At 40.1% G+C, this 22,091-nt stretch overlaps 1 protein-coding gene across 6 annotated transcripts in view; it reads left to right on the top strand.

The window, feature by feature from the left end:
- RAB8B (RAB8B, member RAS oncogene family) overlaps nucleotides 1-21,672 on the top strand; it is a 34,826-nt gene extending 13,154 nt beyond the window's left edge. The window contains exons 2-10 of one of the 6 annotated variants that reach the window (XM_027657524.1): nucleotides 2,136-2,196; nucleotides 2,726-2,786; nucleotides 3,609-3,686; nucleotides 4,721-4,810; nucleotides 5,601-5,666; nucleotides 7,817-7,867; nucleotides 8,352-8,376; nucleotides 10,775-10,847; nucleotides 14,604-14,804. In XM_027657524.1, the coding sequence (XP_027513325.1) occupies nucleotides 2,136-2,196; nucleotides 2,726-2,786; nucleotides 3,609-3,686; nucleotides 4,721-4,810; nucleotides 5,601-5,666; nucleotides 7,817-7,867; nucleotides 8,352-8,376; nucleotides 10,775-10,824 (482 nt within the window). In that variant the 3' untranslated portion in view covers nucleotides 10,825-10,847; nucleotides 14,604-14,804. Of the gene's footprint in view, nucleotides 1-2,135; nucleotides 2,197-2,725; nucleotides 2,787-3,608; nucleotides 3,687-4,720; nucleotides 4,811-5,600; nucleotides 5,667-7,816; nucleotides 7,868-8,351; nucleotides 12,499-13,545; nucleotides 13,563-14,603; nucleotides 14,805-21,619 lie in introns of those variants that run through there. The other 5 variants (XM_027657525.1, XM_027657526.1, XM_027657527.1 and 2 more) reach the window with 5 other exon arrangements.
- Nucleotides 21,673-22,091: the final 419 nt, after the last annotated feature.

Here is a 22,091-nt window from a genome sequence, read left to right as displayed (position 1 = left end):
TCATACTAGAAATCCTATGAGCGGAGAAGATGCATTTTGTGGAGATCCTGAGTTTTAGAAGTGGTGAAAGGAATGGTTGTATAAATCATTTTGGCAGTGCAAGGGAAATGAGTAACTGCAAGAAACCAGTCTGTGCAAGACATGGACTGGTGCTCGTGGGGAGCTCACACTGCAGCTGGGAGTCTCCTCGGAAAACCATCCCTCCAGGAGTCTGTCACTGCTTGTGCTGCTGTGTCTGAGCTGCAGGAGTTCACAGCACAGGTAGAATTATCTCTAAACCACAGTAGTCTCTGAACTTGGTTTTCCTGATTGTTGTTACACAGAAGCTTCAGGCCTAGACACAAACGAGCTTTTAAAACTGATTTAATTTGCTGTTGCCACGGTACAATTCCCTTTGCAGAGAAATCCGTGATTGTGCTTTATAACCTTTGAGGGCAAAACAAAATCTATTCAGAGCAAAGGTTATTTGTTTTCAGACCTCAATACAATTACCTGTGACTTCAGCAGCTGTGATTGCACCTAGTTAGGAGAAAAATCTTTACAAGAGAAGGAAAATTCTGTCCATTGTAAAATAAAACAAACTTGCCAAACTTCTGTTACAATATAATAGGGATTTTGAGAAAATATGCATAATTCTCATGTCATTTTTAGAAAAGTAGGAATTAATGGAAGATCTTTTTGCCTGTAAATCTACTAGTGAATCTTGGGAAATTGCAATTGGAGCAGTAGTCATAGCATTTTAAATTAGTGCAATTAATTTCATGTGCTTTTAAAGTGCTGATGTGATATTTCTTCTCATAATTTGTATTCTAACTAATGAGCTGAACTATGTATCCAGAGCACATTAAGTGGCTGAAACTTGGTATTTTCAGTGTATTAAAACAGTAATAATGCATGTGAGAAGAAGGGAAGTCAAATAGCTAATGAATGTCCATATTTCATATTCAGATTCTACTGTGGTATATTAAAAAATCCCATAGCTTCCTGTTTAAGTGATGGATGACTTCTTGAAGCTAGAAACAGCATTTTTTCCCATTAAGGTACTCTTGATAATTGTCAGTTAATTTGCAGCTTAAGAAAGAAGAAATTAAATAAACAAAATAACTCAGCCCCACCCCTATCTTTTGCAAACTACGACTAAATATCAAGTAACTGTTTAAGATTCAGTGAAGAAAAAATGGGCCATTAGTTTCAAAACAGATTATTTTGGAGGGTACGTGGGGTTGGCTGCCCAAAAATCTGTCAGTCACATAGTGAGACTTGGATAGTCTCAATTTTTGACCTATGTTGTAGTATAGGTTTAGAGATGCAAAAGTTAAAGTAGTTAATAAAGGCTAGTCTGGTTGGAAATCTTATGTTTGATTCATAGATCCATTTCACCCTCCAAACTTTAAAAAGACATTATTAACCCCTCTAAATTAATTTTTTTTTAATTTTTTTTGCCCATGGCTTAAAGTCTGTCTTGAAAAGTAATCTGAGAACTGATGGGTACCTTGGTACCATGTGGAAGTGTAAGGGGGAAAAGGAGAGAATTTGATGCCTTTGACTGAGACCTTTCAGAGCTTCCTAGAAAATCTTAAGTTCTTGAAAAAGTCCCATTCATGATGTACTTCAGCCACCTTCAGTACCTACCTGTGAGACTTGCCTGCTGTGTTGTTTTACCATTTACTGTGATGTCTGATTAGACTGCATTAAACATCAGTTTTCAGAAGCAGATGCTGGCTTTGAGAAGGAACTCAGGGGTCACCATGGATTTTAACTTAGAGGTACCAGGGAAATGACAGGGAATTGACTGCAGGGGCTGCTCAAAAGTTTGGGAAAAATACATGTTCAAACTGGTGACCTCATTGGTGTGAAGTGGAAGGGTTTGGAGATCAAATCTTCTCTAATAATCTTGGCCAGCTGGTAGTGAGGGTGAGTTTGGTGTGGCTTTGTTGTGCAGAATAACTTGTCCTGGCCGTGTTGGGTGCAGCTGAAAAGCTCTGTGTGCTCTGAGCACTCCCCAGGGTGTGCAAGGGGGGACAACTTCAGAATGATTCTTTTGCCTGAGTGTGCTCTGACCAAATTGCCAAAAGGAAACCGAACACTTCCTTGGCATTAACTGCAGAACTGAAGAGTATCTCTTTCTCTGGCAGGAATCGACTTTAAGATCAGAACAATAGAATTAGATGGAAAGAAAATCAAGCTGCAAATATGGTAAGTATTCCAAAGGAATTTAAGTTTGCAGTGAATATTGTGTTCATTTAGAGAAGAATACTTCAGAGCTTTTGAGCTTCAGAGTCCCAGAAGTTTCATACCTTTAATTCATTGACTGTCCATGAGGTTTGTGCTTTCCTCTGGCTTGCTCTCGGGGTGGTTCTGCTTCAGGAGCACAGGAAATGGCCTGTTCACATGCAAGCATTTCAGCAACTTCCCATTTTGTCCAGAGCTGTCCTCTGAAATGTGCTTTTAACTGTTCCCTGTGGAGGAGAAATATTAACTGCACAGCTGTAAATTAAAATATGCAGCCTAATAAAATGTAATCTCTGATACTTTGGTACCTGGTTGTACTCACCAAGGCACAGGGGAGTGATAACCTCCCACTCCCTGCCTGGGGGGTGAGTAGAGACTGAGTGTCCTGGCAGCAGCAGGTGAGTATTTCTGGGGTAGCACTGTTACTCTGTTTAAAAAGACACCTCTGAGTCCCGATGAGTGTAAACCAAATACCTTTTCCCCCGAACTGCAGGGATACAGCAGGCCAGGAGAGATTCCGCACCATCACCACGGCCTACTACAGAGGAGCCATGGTGAGTGTCCCACTCAGAGTAGCCAAACACAGCTGGTGGAACTGGTTTGCTCTTCTTAAGGTTGTATCCTGTAAGTCTGCAGCTGCAGGACTGGATAATTGTGGCTTGAGATGTGGGGAGTGAAGTTTGTGGTTTGGTTGGGGGTTTTTTTGTTTGTTTTTCCTTTCCTAAGCCTGCCGGTACTTTGTCTAGGCCTGTTTTTGTGATGACTCTTCAAGCCCTATTGTCTTTTTTCATACAATTAGCATTTCAGCAGATTATAATAAAGTTGCCAAGCTTTAATCAGACAGGTTTGGTGTTGGGTTTTTTTTAATGCAGTCAACCCCTTTAAACATTTGAAGTGTGTGAAAAATGGGTAATGAATTATTTTAATATTAAAAGTGTGTCTCACTGAATTGCTTTTCCTTCAGCCAGTAAAGAATGCAAAATCTGGGCTAGAAATACAATCACCTGCAACAGCTACTGTTACTTTTTTCTCCATTGGGAATGACTTGAAGTCAAATAACTTGTGCTACAAGTGCTTGTAATGCTCTTAACGCTGTGATTTGAGATACTTTATGTTGGAGCACTGTTAAAACTTGCTGATTACAAGCTGTGCTGCTGTTACATGGTCTTACTGCTTTGTGTGAACAGTGACAAAAGATGTTAAGTAGTAATATTTGGGGTAAATTCCCGGCCATGGCATAATGCCTTGAGAAAGGATTATAGGTGAATTAAGTCTTATGTTGAATTTCTTTGCAGATATAATTAAACCTACAGCATAGATCAAAAGTCAGCCAATAGTGCTAGCTCATCTAACTAGATTTTCCTAATTTTATTTAGGGAATTATGCTGGTGTATGACATCACAAATGAAAAGTCTTTTGACAACATAAAAAACTGGATAAGAAATATAGAGGAGGTAAGTGCTTTGTTCCATCTTAGAATTTCCCTGGGACAAATAATAAGTAATTTTTCACTCTCATTATAGTAGCCAACATTTATAGCCAATTTACTGTGCAATGAATGCAGCAGTGGTTGCTAATGGGGCAAATATTGTGTTGTTCATTTAAGGGTAGAAGGTAGAAAACTGAAGTTTGAAAAGTAAGCACAAGGTGTTTCAAAACTGCTCTTACTGTATGACTTTTATTGTTCTTTTTATACTTTGGGTGTGTCTAAGGAATGGGAAGGAGCAGGATCTCAAGGTGTCCACCTGTCACTTAGATGATGAGAGAGATCTCTGATTTCAGTTCTCACTGTGTTCTGTGTGTCAGATTGGGGAGTTTTGAGTTTTTCCTTTGCTCTGGGTGAGCTTCCTTCCTGCTGACTTATTGTAAATTCTTTGATGGGACACACTGCCAGGTAGGGATAGGTCCTTCTGAACTTAGAGGAGAAATCGTCATTTTAGTGAAGCTGTAATTGGGTAACAGAATCTTACTGTTTGTTTTTCTTAAACATAAAATCCATGGGCTTTTCTTTAGTATTTTCTTTGTCTCTTAAAATTCCTGTATTAGTGAGCCATTTCATGCGAGAGTGGCTGGGCTAAAAATGTTCTCTTGCTGAAGTGGTTATTTAAAGAGACTTTTACTAATAATCTGTTTAAAAAATACAAATACATTCCATAATGATACTCCAACCAAATTCTCCAGATGTCCAAGCACCACTTGGAAGTAAAGTGTGTACAGTTCTGTTTCCAGAATAGCCAAATGCCTGGGCACGTGTGCAACCTGGTACAGAACTCTTGGCACAGATTTGATCTGTAATGTAATCTAGGAGTATTTATTCCAACCTACTTTAATATTTTAATTGCTTGTTTCAAAAATCAGTCTCTCTCAGTAATGCCTTGACATTCGATAATTTCTTTAAAATAAAATGGTGTTGGAGGAGTTGGACGCAAAAGTTTCTTTTAAACCATGATGCACTTTGTTTCTGAGAGGTTCCTTTTCCTTCTCTCAGCATGCCTCTTCAGATGTAGAAAGAATGATCCTGGGTAACAAGTGTGATATGAATGAAAAAAGACAAGTCTCAAAAGAAAAAGGGGAGAAGGTAAGATTTGATGACTTTACCCCATTCAGAAACCTACTTCTCTTAGGATTTTGGCTCCTGGATGTTTGGTGTGTTTTAAGCAAATGAGACATACTATGTCTCAAATCTGTCATTTCAGAAGCTTACAGGATGCCAGGTTTGGGGTTTTTGTCTTGGAATAGCACTTGACTGTTTTCAAGTTTATTTAAACTTCATGGTACTGTTGTCTTGAAGCCAAGATCCTGCTGAGAATGTTGGCCTTTGCTATAGCGTGAAGTATTTGAGATCTCAACATAAATTTTGTGTGTAGTTTGATCATGTTCTACTCAATTCACCATGGGAGTGAATTACTTACTCTTGTCATGAGTGCTGTTATTAAAGCTTAAGTAATTAGTTGTTCTGCAGAACAGACAGGTGAGTAAGAATCCTGTGAAATCTCTCACGTGTGCAGCTGAAGTTGTGTAGTTGGTAGTAACAGAGCTGAGGGCATCATTGTATGATTATCTGGCCCATAAATCCATATCAATAAAGGTTCTGCCTTAATGTTCTTTTAGAGCCCAAGTAAGTCTTTTTGTGAGAAATCAATCTGGGTTTTGTTTGTTTGTTTGTTTTGACTTTATATGATGGTGTGTGGCCTCTTCTAATATTTTGTCTAATTGTTCAGTAGCTTTAATCTTATTGCAAGAGAAAAGCAGTGCTTGGTTTTGTTTTTAAAGCTTGCTGCAGCATCTGTTCTGTTAGGAATCTATGTGAAACATTCCTTTTACAAAGGAACCTCAAAATCACTGAAACACTTTAACTTCTCTTCCAGTTAGCAATTGATTATGGAATCAAATTTTTGGAGACAAGTGCAAAATCCAGCATAAACGTGGAAGAGGTAAGAGATGGGTGTTATGCTCAGGTGTTTTTTGAATTCCTGCTGGGGGGGTCTGTTTGGTCATCTGCTGGGCTTTCTGACCTCATCTGGCACCTGAAGTCCCAACTGTGCTCCTGGGTCACCAAGCTTCTTATGTTTAGAGAACCTCTGTTATAATCCAACTCTTTCTTGTTTTCTGGTAGCATCTGGAATTGTTTTTTAAATGGGTGGTAACACAGTGGTTTGCTATTACTGTAGCAAACAGTTGCTTTAGATGTCTGTGCCTTGCTACTTAAATTTCAAGTCCTTTTGGACAAGGAAAAGGTGTAATTTTAGTGCAGTGCTTTGTGCAGGAAATTGGATTCAGGATTCTTTACTTTCAGGATAAAGAGCCCTCGGGTTACTACTAAATATGTGCTGTGCAGAGGAGACTGAAAATTTGTGTGTTAACCTGGAACACCAGGTCATAAGCTGATGTTAGAGGAGGAAGAAGACTTACAATACTATCTAGAGATTTGTAATTTGTTTCCTGCAAATAAATTCTGTGCTAAAAACAGACGATCCCTATTTATAAGAGCGTAAGGAAATGGAATTGGAGGGAAGAGTTGGCTCAAGTCCAGTCTGTCTTACTATAAATCACTTGTGTCATCTTGGGGAGAGAGGGGGGAGGATCTTAACTGTATGAAGTGTGGACAAAAAATAGTTATATCTGAAGGCAGTTACATTAAGATTTATTCATCCAGTAAGGTAGACTTGTTCTTAAGTGTTGTTCCTGTACCTAATAATTTCAAACCTTTCTGTGGGATACCCTTTGAAAGTCCTCCAAACATGTACTTAACTCTGATCATGCAGCTGACAAATTAACTACAAACTGAAGCCATTGTCACTTTAAAGCAACAGGAGGGCTGTCATGCCAGCCAAGCATGTTTTTTGTGATTGCAGGATGGTTGTTGTTATCCAGGATAGTTAGAAGGGACAGGTTTGCATGGTGCTGCATCTGGAGCAGTGTTGGACCCCCTTTCAGTGTCCTTGTGGTTCCCACAGCAGGCACTGGAAGTGTGACCGTGAGCAGCAATACCAGTGCTGGTGGATGGTTTAGTCTCCTGATAAAAGTACCCATCTTCTGCTTGAGTTCCTCTGGAGGGCAGACTTGGCCTTTCATGACACACCTGCAGTTTCATTTGAGCTCCTGCAGGTCATTAAATGCACAGCAGTGGTTTGTGTTTACTCCAAATGATTTGGCTGCCTGAATATTTTTTAAATTGTCGCATGAATAGTGAAAAAAGCATTAAAAAATGTAGCTGGTGTAGGCATTTGGCAATCACTGATGATTTAGTCTACTTTCCACCAAATGCTTCATTTGTGGGAAATTATGCAATTGTGATGTTCTCGAGGTCAGAAATGAATTTATTTATTTATTGTGAGTTATTTGCATTAAATGAGTGTCTCTCTTTGGATATGTTCTGAACACAATGAGAGGGGAAGTGATTACACTCTTTACATTCTGGAACTGTCCTTGGATTGTGAAAGTCTCCAGATACCCTTATGTCTTGCTTTTCCCTGCTTCTGGAGAACTGTAGAATTATTCTGCTGCAGAAGTTATTTTGCTCCTTCATAGTTTGAAATCTGGGATGCTGAGATTTGCCAGAGTCATTATTTATGGGGGGGGGGGTGGGTGTTGTTTTGAGTTTTTTTTAAATAACAAGCTTAAATAACCTTAGAGATAGCCCAGGAGCAAAGGTTTTGGAGGACAGACACAAGCTGACCTTACTGGGAATTCCCAGGCATCCATCCTCAAACCTCTCTGTGTTTCTAGTTGTGATGCACAGTTAAGCTGGGGGGGAATAGAAAGAGTGTTAGTATGTGCAGCCTTCTCTTCAGCTGATTTTTCTTTCCCCCTCCAGAGGTATGCAAAGGGAAAGTCTGTTCAATTGCTTCAAAGATTGGTAGAATTGAGTCTCATAATAGAAAGTTTTTTCTTCTCAAGCATGGTTATTGAGGTTTTAAGTTTGCAGATATTGTACAGAGAGTGTCTTGCAGCTCTAAGTGCCATTAGTGGCCTGCAGAACACTGTACTGTTCATATGTCTGGCTGTTCCAAATCTGTCATGCCTTTAATGTATCTTGGGACTAACTCTTGTTTGTTTTTTCTTTATTTCCACTCCTCACCAGGCGTTTTTCACACTTGCACGGGACATTATGACAAAGCTCAACAGAAAAATGGTTTGTATTTCCAATTAGCATACAAACTACATCCAGTGAGAGCACAGCTCTAATAGCTGGCTGAGTAGCAGCCCTGCCAAAATCTCCTGGGGATTACAGTAGTTACTAGATCAACTCTGAGCAAACAGTGATTTCTCACACTTTATTACACATCAGTGCAGAACTGGTCCTTGTTTTGCATGAGCATTAAGTCGGGCAGCCTGGAACTGATGTGTTCTGAAATGGGGTAGTGGGACCCTTGCTTTATTACACAGTCTCTTCTGCAGCTAATACTTGAGCTCTGGATTGTTAGGGAAATGTTATTTTTACAACAGACAGTTTTATCCAGTGAGTAACAGAGTCTGTGAGACTGAGGGGCTCAAGTTGCAACAACCCTCTGCTCTGGTTATTGCCTTGCACGGGGGGGGAAGTGGGGAGGGAAAATAGGAAAGCTGGACATATTGTTTTCTACATTTTATGATGTTGGTGTTCTTTTCTCTTTCAGAATGACAACAGTTCATCGGGGGCAGGTGGGCCAGTAAAAATAACAGAAAATCGATCTAAGAAGAGCAGCTTCTTTCGATGCACGCTACTTTGATGAACTTCTAATGATAGACTGCAGCACACTTAGAACCTTTTCTGCTTCTTTGAAAGCACAGGGTCACAAAGCCTCAGAAATAATACCACCAAGCTGCTGCTGAGAGCTCCATTGAACGTAGACTGCGATACACAAAATACCAAGTGGATTTTGCTCACTAAGCCTATTGACCTGTCAGGCTTTCTTTCTCAGATATGGAAGCTATGAAGTGGAGACACAAATGCAAGAGTTAACCTGTTTTCCTTTTTTACTTTCTGTTTTATTGCCTGTTGCAAAAGCTGCTATGTTTCTTTTAACTTTGCACATCCATATTGGCCTCTTACTGCCTGTTACAGCACAATCTTACATTTGTATTTGCACAGTTTGACTTGTAAGTAAATTCTTAACAGATTTGTGCAGGGTTTTCTTTCTGTTTTTAAACAAATTTATTTTTGAGCAGAAGAGCCAGGGGAAAAATTGTGTCACTTCCATTATCTCTATGCTGTATACTTGTGGCCATGCAGTATGGATGTTGTCGCTCTAGTGATGAGAATTACTGTAACAATTGGCATTTAGCAATTTCTATGGATTTTGTTCTCTTAGATGCACAAATCTGTTCATGCAGAAGCTGTGGCTTCTATTCTGAATGTAGTATGATGCTTTTCTCTCTTTACCAGACTTAGCAAAGTTGTGTTCTGAATTGCCAGTCACTGTCTGATTCACAGATGCACCTTTCAGTTATTTGAATAAACACAGTGTCTTTCCTCACTTAACTTCCCTTTGTTAGCTCGAACTGCACCTTTTTGTGTTTCTGATGAGGAATTACACTCTGGAGTTGAAATCATCCTCACAAATTGGCCTCATCGCTATCACTTAAGTGGCTTGTGGAAGCTGAATGCATGAGTCTTGAGTAACCTCTTTTGGATTCACTTGTTCAGAAATGACTGCTTCTAAAGGTGACTTCCATTTCTACTGTAACTGAATAGTTCGTTAACGTCTGTAATGACCGACCCTTGGCAACAGAGGTGTCCAAACCCAGCTTCCTGGGCGGTGGCTGAAGTGTACCCAGCTTTGGCCCCGGGGAAGCCGTGGCATCAGGGCTATAACGTACTCCTGGTTCTGCAGTTAATGCTGAATGTGTGTCTGGTCTGCTCGAGCAGTTATTTTTTCATCACTGGTACAGTGACCTAGACTGTTAGAAGCAGAGGTGAAACATAGTTGCCTTTTTTACTCAACTGAGCATTGTATAACCTAGTCTTTGTTCTACTACTTTTTTTATCGTCTTCTGGAAAAATTTCCTCGATGAGCAATTAAAACAGGTGCTTTAGTTCTGTTGGTGTGCCAAACGTGGACCATTGTAAGCTTTAAGTACAAGTTTGTGTCCAGCCTGGTTGCTGTTGGGGGATAGGTGTGTTCTGTCACTGTCAAAGTCAGCGTCTGCTTTTGCTTCACTTCTTGGCTGGAGTTGTAAACAGTGAGTTGGTCGTTTCCACAGATAACCACTTCATTTTGTTCTGTCAGGTACTGGATTTGTCATCTCTGGGTCTGTCCTGAATATTTTGGAAGTGAGCAGGCCAGTAGGATTAGATTTAAAGCATTTGATTTGAAAAGGTTTAACGTTGGTAGCTGGTTCCATGAAGTTCTGAGTGGTTGTTGACCTGTCCCCACGTGTAGTTTGCTAGAAGTAGTTATTGGAACTAGATGGTGGATCTCATAAACTGCTGTTGCTGCACTAGAACAGAGAAACCTTCATGGCAACAAGGTTTAGTGGAAAAGCAAAGCAACCCTAACTGCTCTGTTGTCTACCCTTGATGTTTTTCTTGGACAGGCTAAAGCAGTTATGTTTTCTGTATGGTTAAAAAAGTGCTTCTATACAGAAAGTGTTGTGACACCAATTATGAATGTTGTTTATTTTCAGTAATTTACCTCTGACTTATTTGGTGTCGTAATACTTTGATTTTTATCTCAGGGGTTGTCTGCAAACCAAAACTGACATGTTCTGTGTTTGGCACTGTTTACAGAATGCTTTGTATTGTTTTTTCCTGTCTTCGCTGTGTGGTTAAATGTCTATTCAATTATTAGTCTCCATGAACTTCCCTTTGAAAGAGCCTGTAAGTAGTAGAGTCTATGAAGTGCTTCTTGAAGCAGCAGCGAATTGGGGTATCTGCTCTGTATGGGGGAGGGTGGGAGGGAGAAAAAAAACTTGCTATTTTCTTACATTTAGCTGTGCTAAACTGTACATAAATGTGAGGTAAGACCATAGGAAATTCACTTTATGCATGAGAAAGTACTGCAGTAAATATTTCACTTTGCTTATTGTTCATGTACAGTTCATCTTTTTCTATTTGTAGAAGAATTTAATGCAATTTTGTTGTCATCTGCTGAAACTGAAGAATTCTAATTTCATGTGGTCTTATGGATAAGGTAAAATGCAGCTTTCTTTCTTTGTGTTTTTGCCCCCACCCCACTTCTCCAGCAGTATTAAATGGCTGAGTGGCTGCACTTTCTCAGTGTGCTCACTTTGGGTCAGTGTGGACCCTCCTGTGTCCAGTCTGCCCTGCCAGGTATGGAGGAACGTGCTGTCCCTTGGCACGGGGGCAGCTCTCTAGGATGGGACATTTGAGCTGTGTTTGCCTTTGGAAAGCGGGTGCTGATGATGGGATGTTGTGCCTGTGCATCAGATGCTGGGTGTTCCAGGCTTTTCTAATATCACCATGATTGTTCTGTGCAGTCTCTGTTGCTGCTTTGCTCAAGACTATATAATCTTAAGTTTTGAAGGACTCTTAACTATACCTCAGTCAACTAGTCAGTACTCTAATGCCCACTGGAATGAAAGTCATATAATTATTACTCATTAAGCAGCAAATGTATTTCTGTTTTGTTGCAGAAATTGCCATTAACCTTTCAGGAAAGCAGACATTGTTTGGTGGATTTCAGTAAAACAAAAATGCTGCTTGTGCTTTGGAGTTTTAGGAAATCTTTCCCTCAGCCCCATGTCTGTGCACTATGTCTTTGACCAACATTTTTTCTAAATGGTTTTAAAAAAAAGCCAAATGCAAAACAAACTGGTCTCAGTGCTTTGCAATTTTAGCTTTCGGTCTGTGCTCGGCAAAACATGCACAAGAGGGTTTTGTTGAGTGTATATAGAATATTTTATGTACTTATTGTCTGGGAGTTCTATTATTGCTAAAGCTTAAACCACTCATGAAACTTAATGCCGCTCACTTTTCTGTTTGGGGGACAGTCTTAAAAGTGCTGAGTGACCTTTCAGACCTGTAGTTCTTTTTGCAGAAAGTATTTCCCATTGTAAAAGTACCTTTCCCATACTGCTGAAGTCAAGTGAATTTCGTGGATCATTCTCACAAGTGAATAAAGGAGTCTTGAATGTACATATCACATTAAACTATTGTGAATGCATAACGATTTGAAAGTACATGAATAATATGTAAAATGCCTAAATGTGTTATTTGTGAAAATGCATCTGTTATTTGGTTATCTGTTAATGTAATGGAATTTTTGCAATGTTAAACTTGTTAAGGATTGGTCTGTAGGTGATAATAGGTCTTTTTTCTCCTCCATTCACTGACCTGCTTATACCATTTTCATTCTTATAAATAAAAAACGTATTTCTTTCTTCCAAAAAAGCAGGATTTACACTGATTTTTCTTGTTCCTGGTGAATTTAACTATTTTAGTGCATTCCTATGGCCTTACGGACATTTTTGCAAATAAAACTTCAATTACTGTTATTTTAATGCTATATAGCCACTAAATTGAGAATAAAAAGTATAGTCCTTGAGAAAATGCTTAATTTTGAAATAGAAGTGTTCTACTGTGTGTTTTTAAGCACATTTTACCTCTGATATAAAGGTGTAATGTGAAAAGCTCCTGCAGATAAAAGTGAACTTGTCATGTGGTTAACTTGTAAACCTAACCATTAATTGTGTATTGATGTATATAGACAAAAAAACCCAAACCCATCCCCTAAAAAAACCTTCATAGTCCAATAGTTTTATTATTTCATGTGAACTTTTTTACAACGTGTGTCTCAAATAAAAGTTACGTAATGAAAAGCACTTGGAGTATTTTGTATGAAATATTCCACGTAGTTTTTGTCCAGTTGGCATCTCCACTCCACTTTTGATACCTTTGCTGTGGAAAGGTGTCCAGCTGAGCTGCATCTGTAAAGCTTGGCTCAACTAGTGATAAACCACAAGGGGGTTTGTATGGCTTTGCTTTTTCCTAAACTTGACTGTTCTTTAGAGTTGTCCTGAAAAATCCTTTATTCCTGTAGTGATTGCTTAAATCTAGTGTCATGAAATACCCTTTAAAAGTCACTTCTGAGCAGTGACCACAAAGGTAACATGAGACACAATCTCCAGTTCGATTAAGAATTATCTACTGAACTAAGCTGTTAACATTTTCCTTTTTGATGTTGCTTTAAATCAGCACTGTGTGAAGGGTATGACTGTGAAGTACCCCGAGGCACAAGTATCGTGAATCAATACAGCAAATATTGTTTGTCCAGCTTCCCTCAATACTGAATATGGAGGGATTGGACAAATATTTGTTAGCTGTTAGTAAAATTACTGTGGTTTGGCGGTAGCTATAATTGGTACAAAAATCAGCAAACCTAAGGAAGGAATGGTTTTGTCTGCCCAAGACAAAAGCAGAGTAGTATCTGAGACATCCAAGTGGGCACCCTGAGGAATGAGTGGGAAACACGTGGATGACAAGGAGTTTTTAAAATGTGTTCTTCCTACACATTCCTTTAATAAGCTGTATTTAGCTAAAAGGGTGTGTTTTCTCTTTACCCTAAGCAACAGAAAGCTGGAGTTACATTCTTGTTACAGCTTACTATTCCTTGGTGTTGGTTGGGTTGGTTGTTGTTTTCAGACTGCTTCAGGCAGACAAGTTTGCTGCTGTTAGGACCAGTTGTTTAAACGTTATCTTGCTTGATCTGAACTGGGTTCAGATGCTCAGCAGTCCTTAGGTTCTCACAGTCGTTAGTGACATTTTAAGCACATTTGCATTCTGCATTTGTTAAAAGGAAATAGCAGGCATACTTACCCTACATAAAAATGGTGATTTATTACAGTTCCTGGGTCTATTTTTGGTTGCAGACTAGCAATTATACAAATACTGCACACTTGTGGATCAGAGGCAAGTTGTTGGTGCACATGTGGAATGTATCCAGCTTTAAATGGCCTGCTGCATAAATTACTCTTTTGCCAGCTTGGTTCTTTAGAGTTCTTGAGTTATACCAAAGTCATCAATACAAGATTTCAAAATACTTTTTCTTTAGAAAGATTCTAATCTTCAAGAGATACAGAAGTACAGCTTTTATCTTGTACGAGGTTATTCTTACCATCTGGAGGTTTGAAGAAAGGGCATGGCATGGAATGCAAAACGTACTGAAAAGTTGTAGCACTTTTGGATGTGTTGGAGATGCTTCAAAATGTTTTACTGTCTTCGGCAGAGCACATCAGCAGTAAGCTGCTGAACAAATGCTCCACAAACTTCTGTGAGCATACATTCAGTACATATTGGTAATTGAATTTGTGAAATAAAGTTGAAAGTTTAGAGCAGGATATGAACATTTGCCCCATCTGAGGAATTAACAGGTTTAATGAATTGTGGAAAATGTGTGTAGCTTAAACTCTGCTACTGAATACATTGTACTGCCTTCAAAGTGACCAAGAACTCTGTAAACATTCACTAATTTCACCCTACTTAGTCTTAAATACCTTCCCTGAGTAGATGACTGAGATGACTTGCTGCCCGTGTGACTTTTTCTGCTTGTGCCACCGCTGCGAAGGCGTGTCCCTGGCACAGCCCTGACCGGTGTCCCAGGGCCTCGTGGTGGGCACTGGTGTCTCAGATGGATGGACTTGTTTCAAAACAGGGTTTGATTTCTCAGGGGCACGTTACCCTCATGCTCCCTGACCTTTCTGCCTTGGTTTAACACCTTTGCAGAGCAGCACGAAGAGGTGATGCTGCTGTGACACACCTGGGCCAGAAGCCGGTGAGATTGAGGGCTGCCGTGCTGGCACTTCTCAGTTGCATCCTTGTTTCCAGACATACTTTCATAGGCAGTGTGCTCATCTCCAAAGAAAAGTTGAATGTTTAATTTTTTTTCATGTTGATCCTTATTATACTTCTTTTTTTTTTCTCTCTCCAGGCACTATAGGAACTAACTAGCTCTGGTATGTGTTCTAGATGAAGGACAGAACTTCTCCAGGAAGGCTGAACAAGTTCTGTCCGTGTCTAACGCTGCTGAACGCTTCTTCTGAGCTTCCTCACCCAAAACGCAATGACTTTGTAAACCTCACATTTATGCGCTGAACCAATAAAACAAAAGGCAACGCATGTGTCTTAAATACTGTTTGTGTGTAGCTTTCCTGAACAGCAGTGGTAAGTGTACTTGAAATTAGGGACCGCTGGGGCTACGCCGTCTGTCTGAGGGGAGGAACAAACCCTGGAGCCCTTTACCTGCTCTGTGTCCATGCTGAGAGATCAGCGAGATCCCTCTGCCCTCCTGGGGGGATCTGCGAGATCCCTCTGCCCTCCTGGGGGAAATCAGTGAGATCCCTCAGCCCTCCTGGGGGAAATCAGTGAGATCCCTCAGCCCTCCTGGGGGAAATCAGTGAGACCCCTCAGCCCTCCTTGGGGGGAATCAGCGAGAAGCCTCAGCCATGCCGGGAGAATTAGCGAGACCCCTCAGCCCTCCCGCGCCCTCCCCGCATCCCGGCGACAGCCGCACACCCGGGGCAGGGAAGCCCCGCAAAGGCGGCCGTGGCTGAGGGCGCTCCGGGCCGCGCCTCCCTGAGATGGCGCCCGCAGCTCCCGCCCCGGCCTCTCCTCAGACGCTCCTGGGGGGCTGCCCCGCGGGTCCCCCCAGGCCTCGGCGAGGGCTGAGGGGGCTGTGGAACATCTGCCCCGGGAGCTCGGCCCGGGCTCCCCTCAGCGATCCTCGATGGCCACGGATGTGCCCAGCGCTGTGTCCCGCGGCCTCGGTCACCCCTGGGGCGGTGCTGGGGGTGGCAGCGCGGGCTGTGCCCGTGAGGACTGTATCTGTGAGGGCTGTGTCTGTGAGGGCTGTGCCTGGGGGAAAACACAGGGATTTTCATGTGGCGGTCACTGAGGTTCGGGCACTCCCGGGGCGTTCCCGAGGGAGTTCCCAGTGCTGGGTCACAGGGAAGGGCACGGCCGGCAGCGCTCCCGGGGCTGAGGGGGAGCTCGGTCTGTGCCCTGCGGGGTGACCGGGGTGTCCCACAGGTATTCCCAAGGACCTTTATAAAACCTCAGAAAACACACGTAACCAGAGGTCCTTTTAGAAGCTGGCCCTGCTTTTCTGTGTTTTCTTACGCGCTGGTAGTCCTTCCTCTTCCACTTGTAATGTAGTTTGCATAAATGGGCAGGGTTATTTAACTGGCTTTTAACCACCCCGTCCACATCAGAGGTGAAATTGCTAGTTTAAATTTCTCCTGAAATTAAAAAAAACGGTTTTTGCCATGGGAAATGCTCTCTTCTTTAGCACGTGCTTCTTTTGTGGTATTTGCTGTGTGAATCTCTAACCAATTTATTTGCCTTGAGGAGACCGTAGGAATTTCAAATGCGAGTGGAAAATGCAACATGAGTAACAGTTTTTTGGGGTTTCCCCCTCCCCTCTGATTCAAGGGCTTTCAGCTGGCTGCTCTCCCTGCTTTCCTCCTCTGTGTGGTTTGTTGCTGTGCAGATTGGTGGGACCACTGAGCATCAGTGTGGAAAAATGTGCTCATCTTTGGAGTGGTGTTTTCTGTGCTGCTCCGGGAGCTATTCTGGTTTACCTACAACAGATTTGGAAGTAAGTCATATGGTATTTCTTATTCACTGAAGATTGCTGAAGTGTGGAATCATATTGGACAAACAGCTAACACTATTTGATATCAGCAGTTCTGTGGCAGCATAACTTCTCAAGAGTTAGTTTCAATAACAGAAAATAGAATAATTGGAGTCTTAAAGCAAATAATGAAACTTATGAACTTCAATTTTAAAATTTGTTTCTATGATGCAAATCGGAGGTCAAAACAACTAATAGTGTTAACTCTATTAGTCAACCTTTAAACTTTCTTGCATAGGAAGGGCCACCTTTTGGAAAGGAAGAGAATTTAAAACAAAGTTTATAATTAATTTATCAAGTTTTCCTATGAAATTTCCTGCTATTTTTTTTTTTTGAGACATATAGTGTCCTGAACCTTAAATATTAGTGAAGTCCCTTATTATTAGGCTTTAAGTAGAAGAAATGATCTTTTACCCTTTTAATTGTAGGGAGCAGTTTAGTTTATCTCTCTTTAACTGTGTAACTCAGTGAGTTGAATATTTGTGTTTCAAAAGTTTAGTGCAACCAATTTAAGACAAATTACAGCTACTTCTACAATGGCGTATTTGTTCATGTTTTCTCTTTGGATTACTTGCATGCCTTTTTCTTCAGGGTATCCATAGAAAATTTCAGAATGGGAAGATACATGTCTTTTCTTTGTTTTACTGATTTTTATTAGCAGAAGTGTTTGCTGTTTCACTCCCATGACCGTGTCTGTAGCTGAGATTGGAAAAGTCGTAATTTCAAATGGGAGTTTGTGGACTTCCACTGCATTTTTATCTGTGATTGCTGGAACAAATGGCAATTTTTATTAATTATATCCCTTGTATTTGCAAGTGAAGTTTTTTAAAAAACCCACATTTTGAAAATTGTACAGGTTTGTGTAAAAAGTTAAAGTGTTCTCAAAAGACTGGTTGCAGGAGTCCCATTTCTGCTGTGTCAGCTGAAAACCTTTCTTGCAGGAAGAAATTTCAGCTTGGGCTGAAATCAGTTTTGAAAGAGGAAGGGAGGTCTGCTCAAATACGTCTTTCTGTGCTCTGCTGAAGCTAAACCAGGTATCTGTGTGGTGAAGCCATTCACAGAAAGAGAGAAACAATTTGCTCTGGGCCAGCTGCATTTGTTCAAGTTAGTAGATGCAATTGTTTGTCCTAGAAATATCCAGAAAGGATTTTATCCGTATGTTCTTGGAATCTGGTCCATACCTGTAGGAGCTGGTAGCATCTTGCTCTCCTGGGATTTTCCTGGTGAGGTTTTTCCCTTGTCCTTGCTGCAGGTTGCAGCAGCACGGAGCAATGCCAGCTCTCCTGGCTGCTGCTTTTCGTGGTGGCTTGTGACCCTGCTCCAATGAGCAGTTAACCTTATTTATCTTGGTTTGATTAGGAATGGGTACTATTTCTGCCCTGCCATGGAGCTGTAAATGAGTGAGGAGCCAGCAAAGCTACAGATCACTGTCATGGTGTTCACAAAGTGTTTCCAGTCTCTCAGCGTGTAAAGAAATATGATTCTCTGATGATGTAATGTCAACATGTCCCACTTTTTAGGGTGAGACACCCTTAAAATGTAGAGTGGTGGGGTTTCCTAGGGACCTAGCTTTTCTAGCAAAGCAAAAAACTGTTCTTTGTATTTATTAAATACACACAGAAAGCAAAGAATGAAAGAGGAAACTGGTGAAAAACGTCTGCACAACTTCCTTTACTCTTTCCATTTTTGTGTAGCAATTCTGAAAGGAAAAGCCCTCCTGGACAGTCCTGCAGAGGGCACATGACTTCGTGTTGAGAGAAGGATTACTAAGGGGTTTTTTCAATATATTCCCTTAAGAAAATAACAAAGGAAAAAATATAAAACGTAGCAAACATGTTGCTTTTGTCTGTATTTTTCTAGTGGGTCAATTCCTGGAGGATTTTATAAAACGTATGCAATCTGTAGAGAAGCAGCTAAAGTTTAGTGCTGTAAAAACAGCTTAGAAATGATCTGTGCTGGCAGATTTCGGGCAATCTGCTGGAAAAGTGAATCAGGGAACTTGCAGGATCATGGTGCCTGTGCAAATACGACGTGTGATAATTAATTGAAGGAGATGCTGCCTTACTTGATTTTATCACTGAAGAATGAGGTGCATCTGAAGGGACTCAATTTTTATTCATAAATGCTGACAACTGTGTGTGTTATCATTAACTCCTTAATAAACCATCGTTGCCATTGCTTAAAAAGCGTTTGGCTTTCCTGGGAAGACATTTGGGCCAGTAGAATGGGACTATTATATTCATATTGTATGTGCCTCCAGAAATATTTGAATTTACCAAAGACAATAGGTAAATGGTTTGGTACAAAAATAATCCCTGAACATAACACTTGACTTTCAAGTCCTTGTTCCACAGTAAGTGTTCCAGCATTCATGTTTATTTTTACATTTCCTTTTGCTATTGTTTCCAAACTTCACTCTGTAGTGTTGGGAGGAAGTAAAAGAAGTGACAACTTTCCTGACTTGGCTTTCTCGTGTGTAAGTCACTAGATGGTGCCATTTCACTTCTGTGGAATCAGAAAACTGTCTTACATGTTATTTTTGGTAACAATTATTAGCTATGTTTTTAAAATAAAACAATTGGACTTAGGAGTCCTTTTTTTGAAACTATCACTTTTTTTTTTCTGAGTCTGTGCAATATAGATGTTTTGATCAAATAAAACTAATGTATGAGTAATAATGTACAAATATTTAAAGTTCTGTTCTTTTAAATTGTCACCAACTTTTAGTTTTATATTCCTTTACATGTTTTACTGACGTGACGATGGGACCCGACTCGGTACAAACACGTGTTTTAAACGTAGAATTGTTGGTGAGTACCTGCAGCTGATGTGAATTATGAGGCACACGTCCCTTCAGCTGAGGCAAAGTGGTTTCCATGCACTGGCAGTTGCTCTGCATTTCTGTGTGCTCAGAACTGAAGAGAGTCAACAGTGGCTCCTTTGTGTCCTGGGATGCCACAGAAACTTGGTGCAGTTCCAGGTAACACGTTAAAAGTTGTTCTTGGAACTGTTGTTTCCTAATTTCACCTGAAAAAGCTGCATAGTCGGGTGTATTGTCACAGCTCGTGTTCTGATTAAGAGCTAGGTACAAGTGATGGCCACTTCATTTTCTGTTTAGCTGCTCAGAAATAGGCTTCCAAAACCACTTTTTGCAAAATGGCTTTGACACTTTTTTTTTATGAGAATGGCAAAGTAGAACTTAACATTCGCAGGAATGTTTATAATTAATAAAATTACTTATTTTGAGTGATCCCAGTATTGGGTTTGACTTGCTGGCCATCAGATTTTTCTCAGTGAGAAATGACATTTTAATTAAAACACAGGGAATTTGAAGTCTCTCTGTGAACATTTCCTGTTGAATATGGAGCCAAAACTGAAATAAGGTGTCAGATTTTACTTTTCTGTAATATTCCTGATTATGTGACATTTTTGGAGTGTAGATCATATAAATATTGCCTTTTTTTAAGGACGTGTGTGGGAGGTTAAGCTCCAGTCTATGTTTTCTAGTGATGAAGGAAAATGTCTTCTTTTAAGTAGAACGAAAACCCAAGGAAAATAAAATAAAGTGAAAGTGTTAAATATTTAACACTTAAATTTAACATATTTTAATTTTAAATTAAATAATTTAATATTTAACACTTAAACTTAAAGATTTAAATATTCCTTGCAAAATAGTAATAAAACCCTTCCAGTGTCCTTTTGAATTTTTATGTCCAAGCTGTATTGGTGTTTAAAAATGCCCACACCACAACGAAGTCATAAGCTGATTTTTCAAAATATGCTCGTTGTGTAAGAATAACTATTTACAGTTTTCTTGTAGAATTTCAGAAGTTCTGATGACTTGCAGATAATAAAAAAGCAGTGGTTGGTGGTGGTGCTGATTTTCTGAGCCACTTGGTGGCATCAAGTCTTTGAGTTCACCAGTTTCATTTCCTTAAGGTCTTGACAGTAGGGGAAGGGAAAAATGGGGCAGATTATAAAGCCCCTCCACATTTAGAGCAACTGGTGCCTTCTTGCATTTAGAGGAGGGGGGAAAAAAAATCGATATTTATTTACTTTATAACTTGGCTTTTGTCAGGCAGCAGTTTGAAATGCACAGTTCAAACCTCCCCACGGGTACCACACATCTGGGCATCTTAATTGTTCACTTAGAGCTTTCTGCAACAGGAAGACAAATGATTCAATATTAAATTTATATGTTGAATTAAGGGTAACAGGTTTAAAATGGAGGGCTAGGCCTTAAACTGAGATGAGAATCAGTGTATTGATCTTGCTGTAGAATTAATGAAAATAACATTTTACTTCAACACATTAAGCTTTGCCATAGCAAAACTACTCCATTTTCTTTCCACCATTTTAGCTGAAGTCAAGAAGACTTTTTTTTGTCCCCCAACACTTCTATTTTTAATATGCTTTGTCAGAAGTTAAAATTTGCTTTTGTTGGGCAATAACTTTTAGGTGTATATATTAAAAGAATCCTTTGGGGTTTGTTGTTGTACATCAGAGATGATATGTGTGGAACTTTTTGTGACTCGGTGCTCCCTCGGCAAGTTTTGAAACACATTTAGTTGTCCAAGGTGTGTTGTACCCCTACACTGTTCACAGTGGAGAAAATGCCAAAATAAGGTATTTATCATGATCCCACTGCACACACCTTTTAGCAGAGCAGCCTTAGGAAGGGATGGAAGGAGAGCTGAACACCCCTTGTGCCATCTAACTCCTTCACTTTGCTGGCTTAAGTTATTTATTCTTCATTTCTGCTCTTGGAGGCTCAGAAATGGGTCATTCCACTTAAAAAGAAGTGAATTGAGATTTTTGTAACTTGGTTTATTGTGGCAACTACATCTGTCTTTCTGATCATGCCTGATTTTTTCCAGACATCTCAAATATTGGGCATGTAAGAATGACACAAGGAATCTCCTGGAAACTGTTAAAAAATGTGGTATTTCAATGGGATTATTAAATGACAGTAACTACAGAGCCCAGAAAACACATGGGTTTGGATTCTTTCAGCTCAGGGACCACTGGCAGTGCCAGCTGGTAACACAATATTAAAGAAAAATAACACTTCTCCTGTGCTTGCATTTTCCAAGGCAGCACGGATTTCATAGGAGGACTCCACGCAGTTAGAGGGTGACATAAGTGGGAGTAGCAGGAATATGATTTGTGTGAATCCCTCTTCTTTTGCTTAAGTTTGTTCTTTTGCTCAAGAAACAATTCTGAATGAGACATTTCCCCCCCAGTGTGGGGTGTGTTTTCTTTGCTGGCACTGTGAGAATTTGCCTTGGCTGAGGTTTTGATGCTTCTTTTTACAGGTGTCAAGGATGTTGCCTGCGAAAGAGAGTGATTGATGGATGTTTTTAATCAGTTGAGCTGAAGATTAAAATACACAATAAAATGTTACTCTTCAAGAAGAAACAAGAGAAACCAAAGAAAAAGCATAAAAATTTATTATCTGATCTTGTCTTTAAACACCTTTATTCAAACAGTAAGTAACGCTCCCCATAGCACACAACTGCTGCTTTTTAAATATTTTCAAACACTTCAACAAGATGACCTTCATGTGTTTGTTTATGTGAGATAAAAATGCTGGAATATGCAATGTACTTAGTTGTAAGATTGTGCTGCTAAATTTCATGTACAGTAAGTAATAAGTTATTTCTCGTGGCACTCAAAAGCTGGGTTTTGACAGTAAACAGTTTTCTTGGGGATGGAAGGGGAAGAATCTAAAACATTCTGTGCTAAAACTGTCTGCATCTGCCTTTTTTGAAGGAGAAAACACACATT

This window comes from Corapipo altera, unplaced genomic scaffold (assembly GCF_003945725.1).
Source record: "Corapipo altera isolate COAL_440 unplaced genomic scaffold, ASM394572v1 308, whole genome shotgun sequence".
Classification (NCBI taxonomy): Eukaryota; Metazoa; Chordata; class Aves; order Passeriformes; family Pipridae; genus Corapipo; species Corapipo altera.
This window is presented reverse-complemented; position numbering and strand designations above follow the sequence as displayed.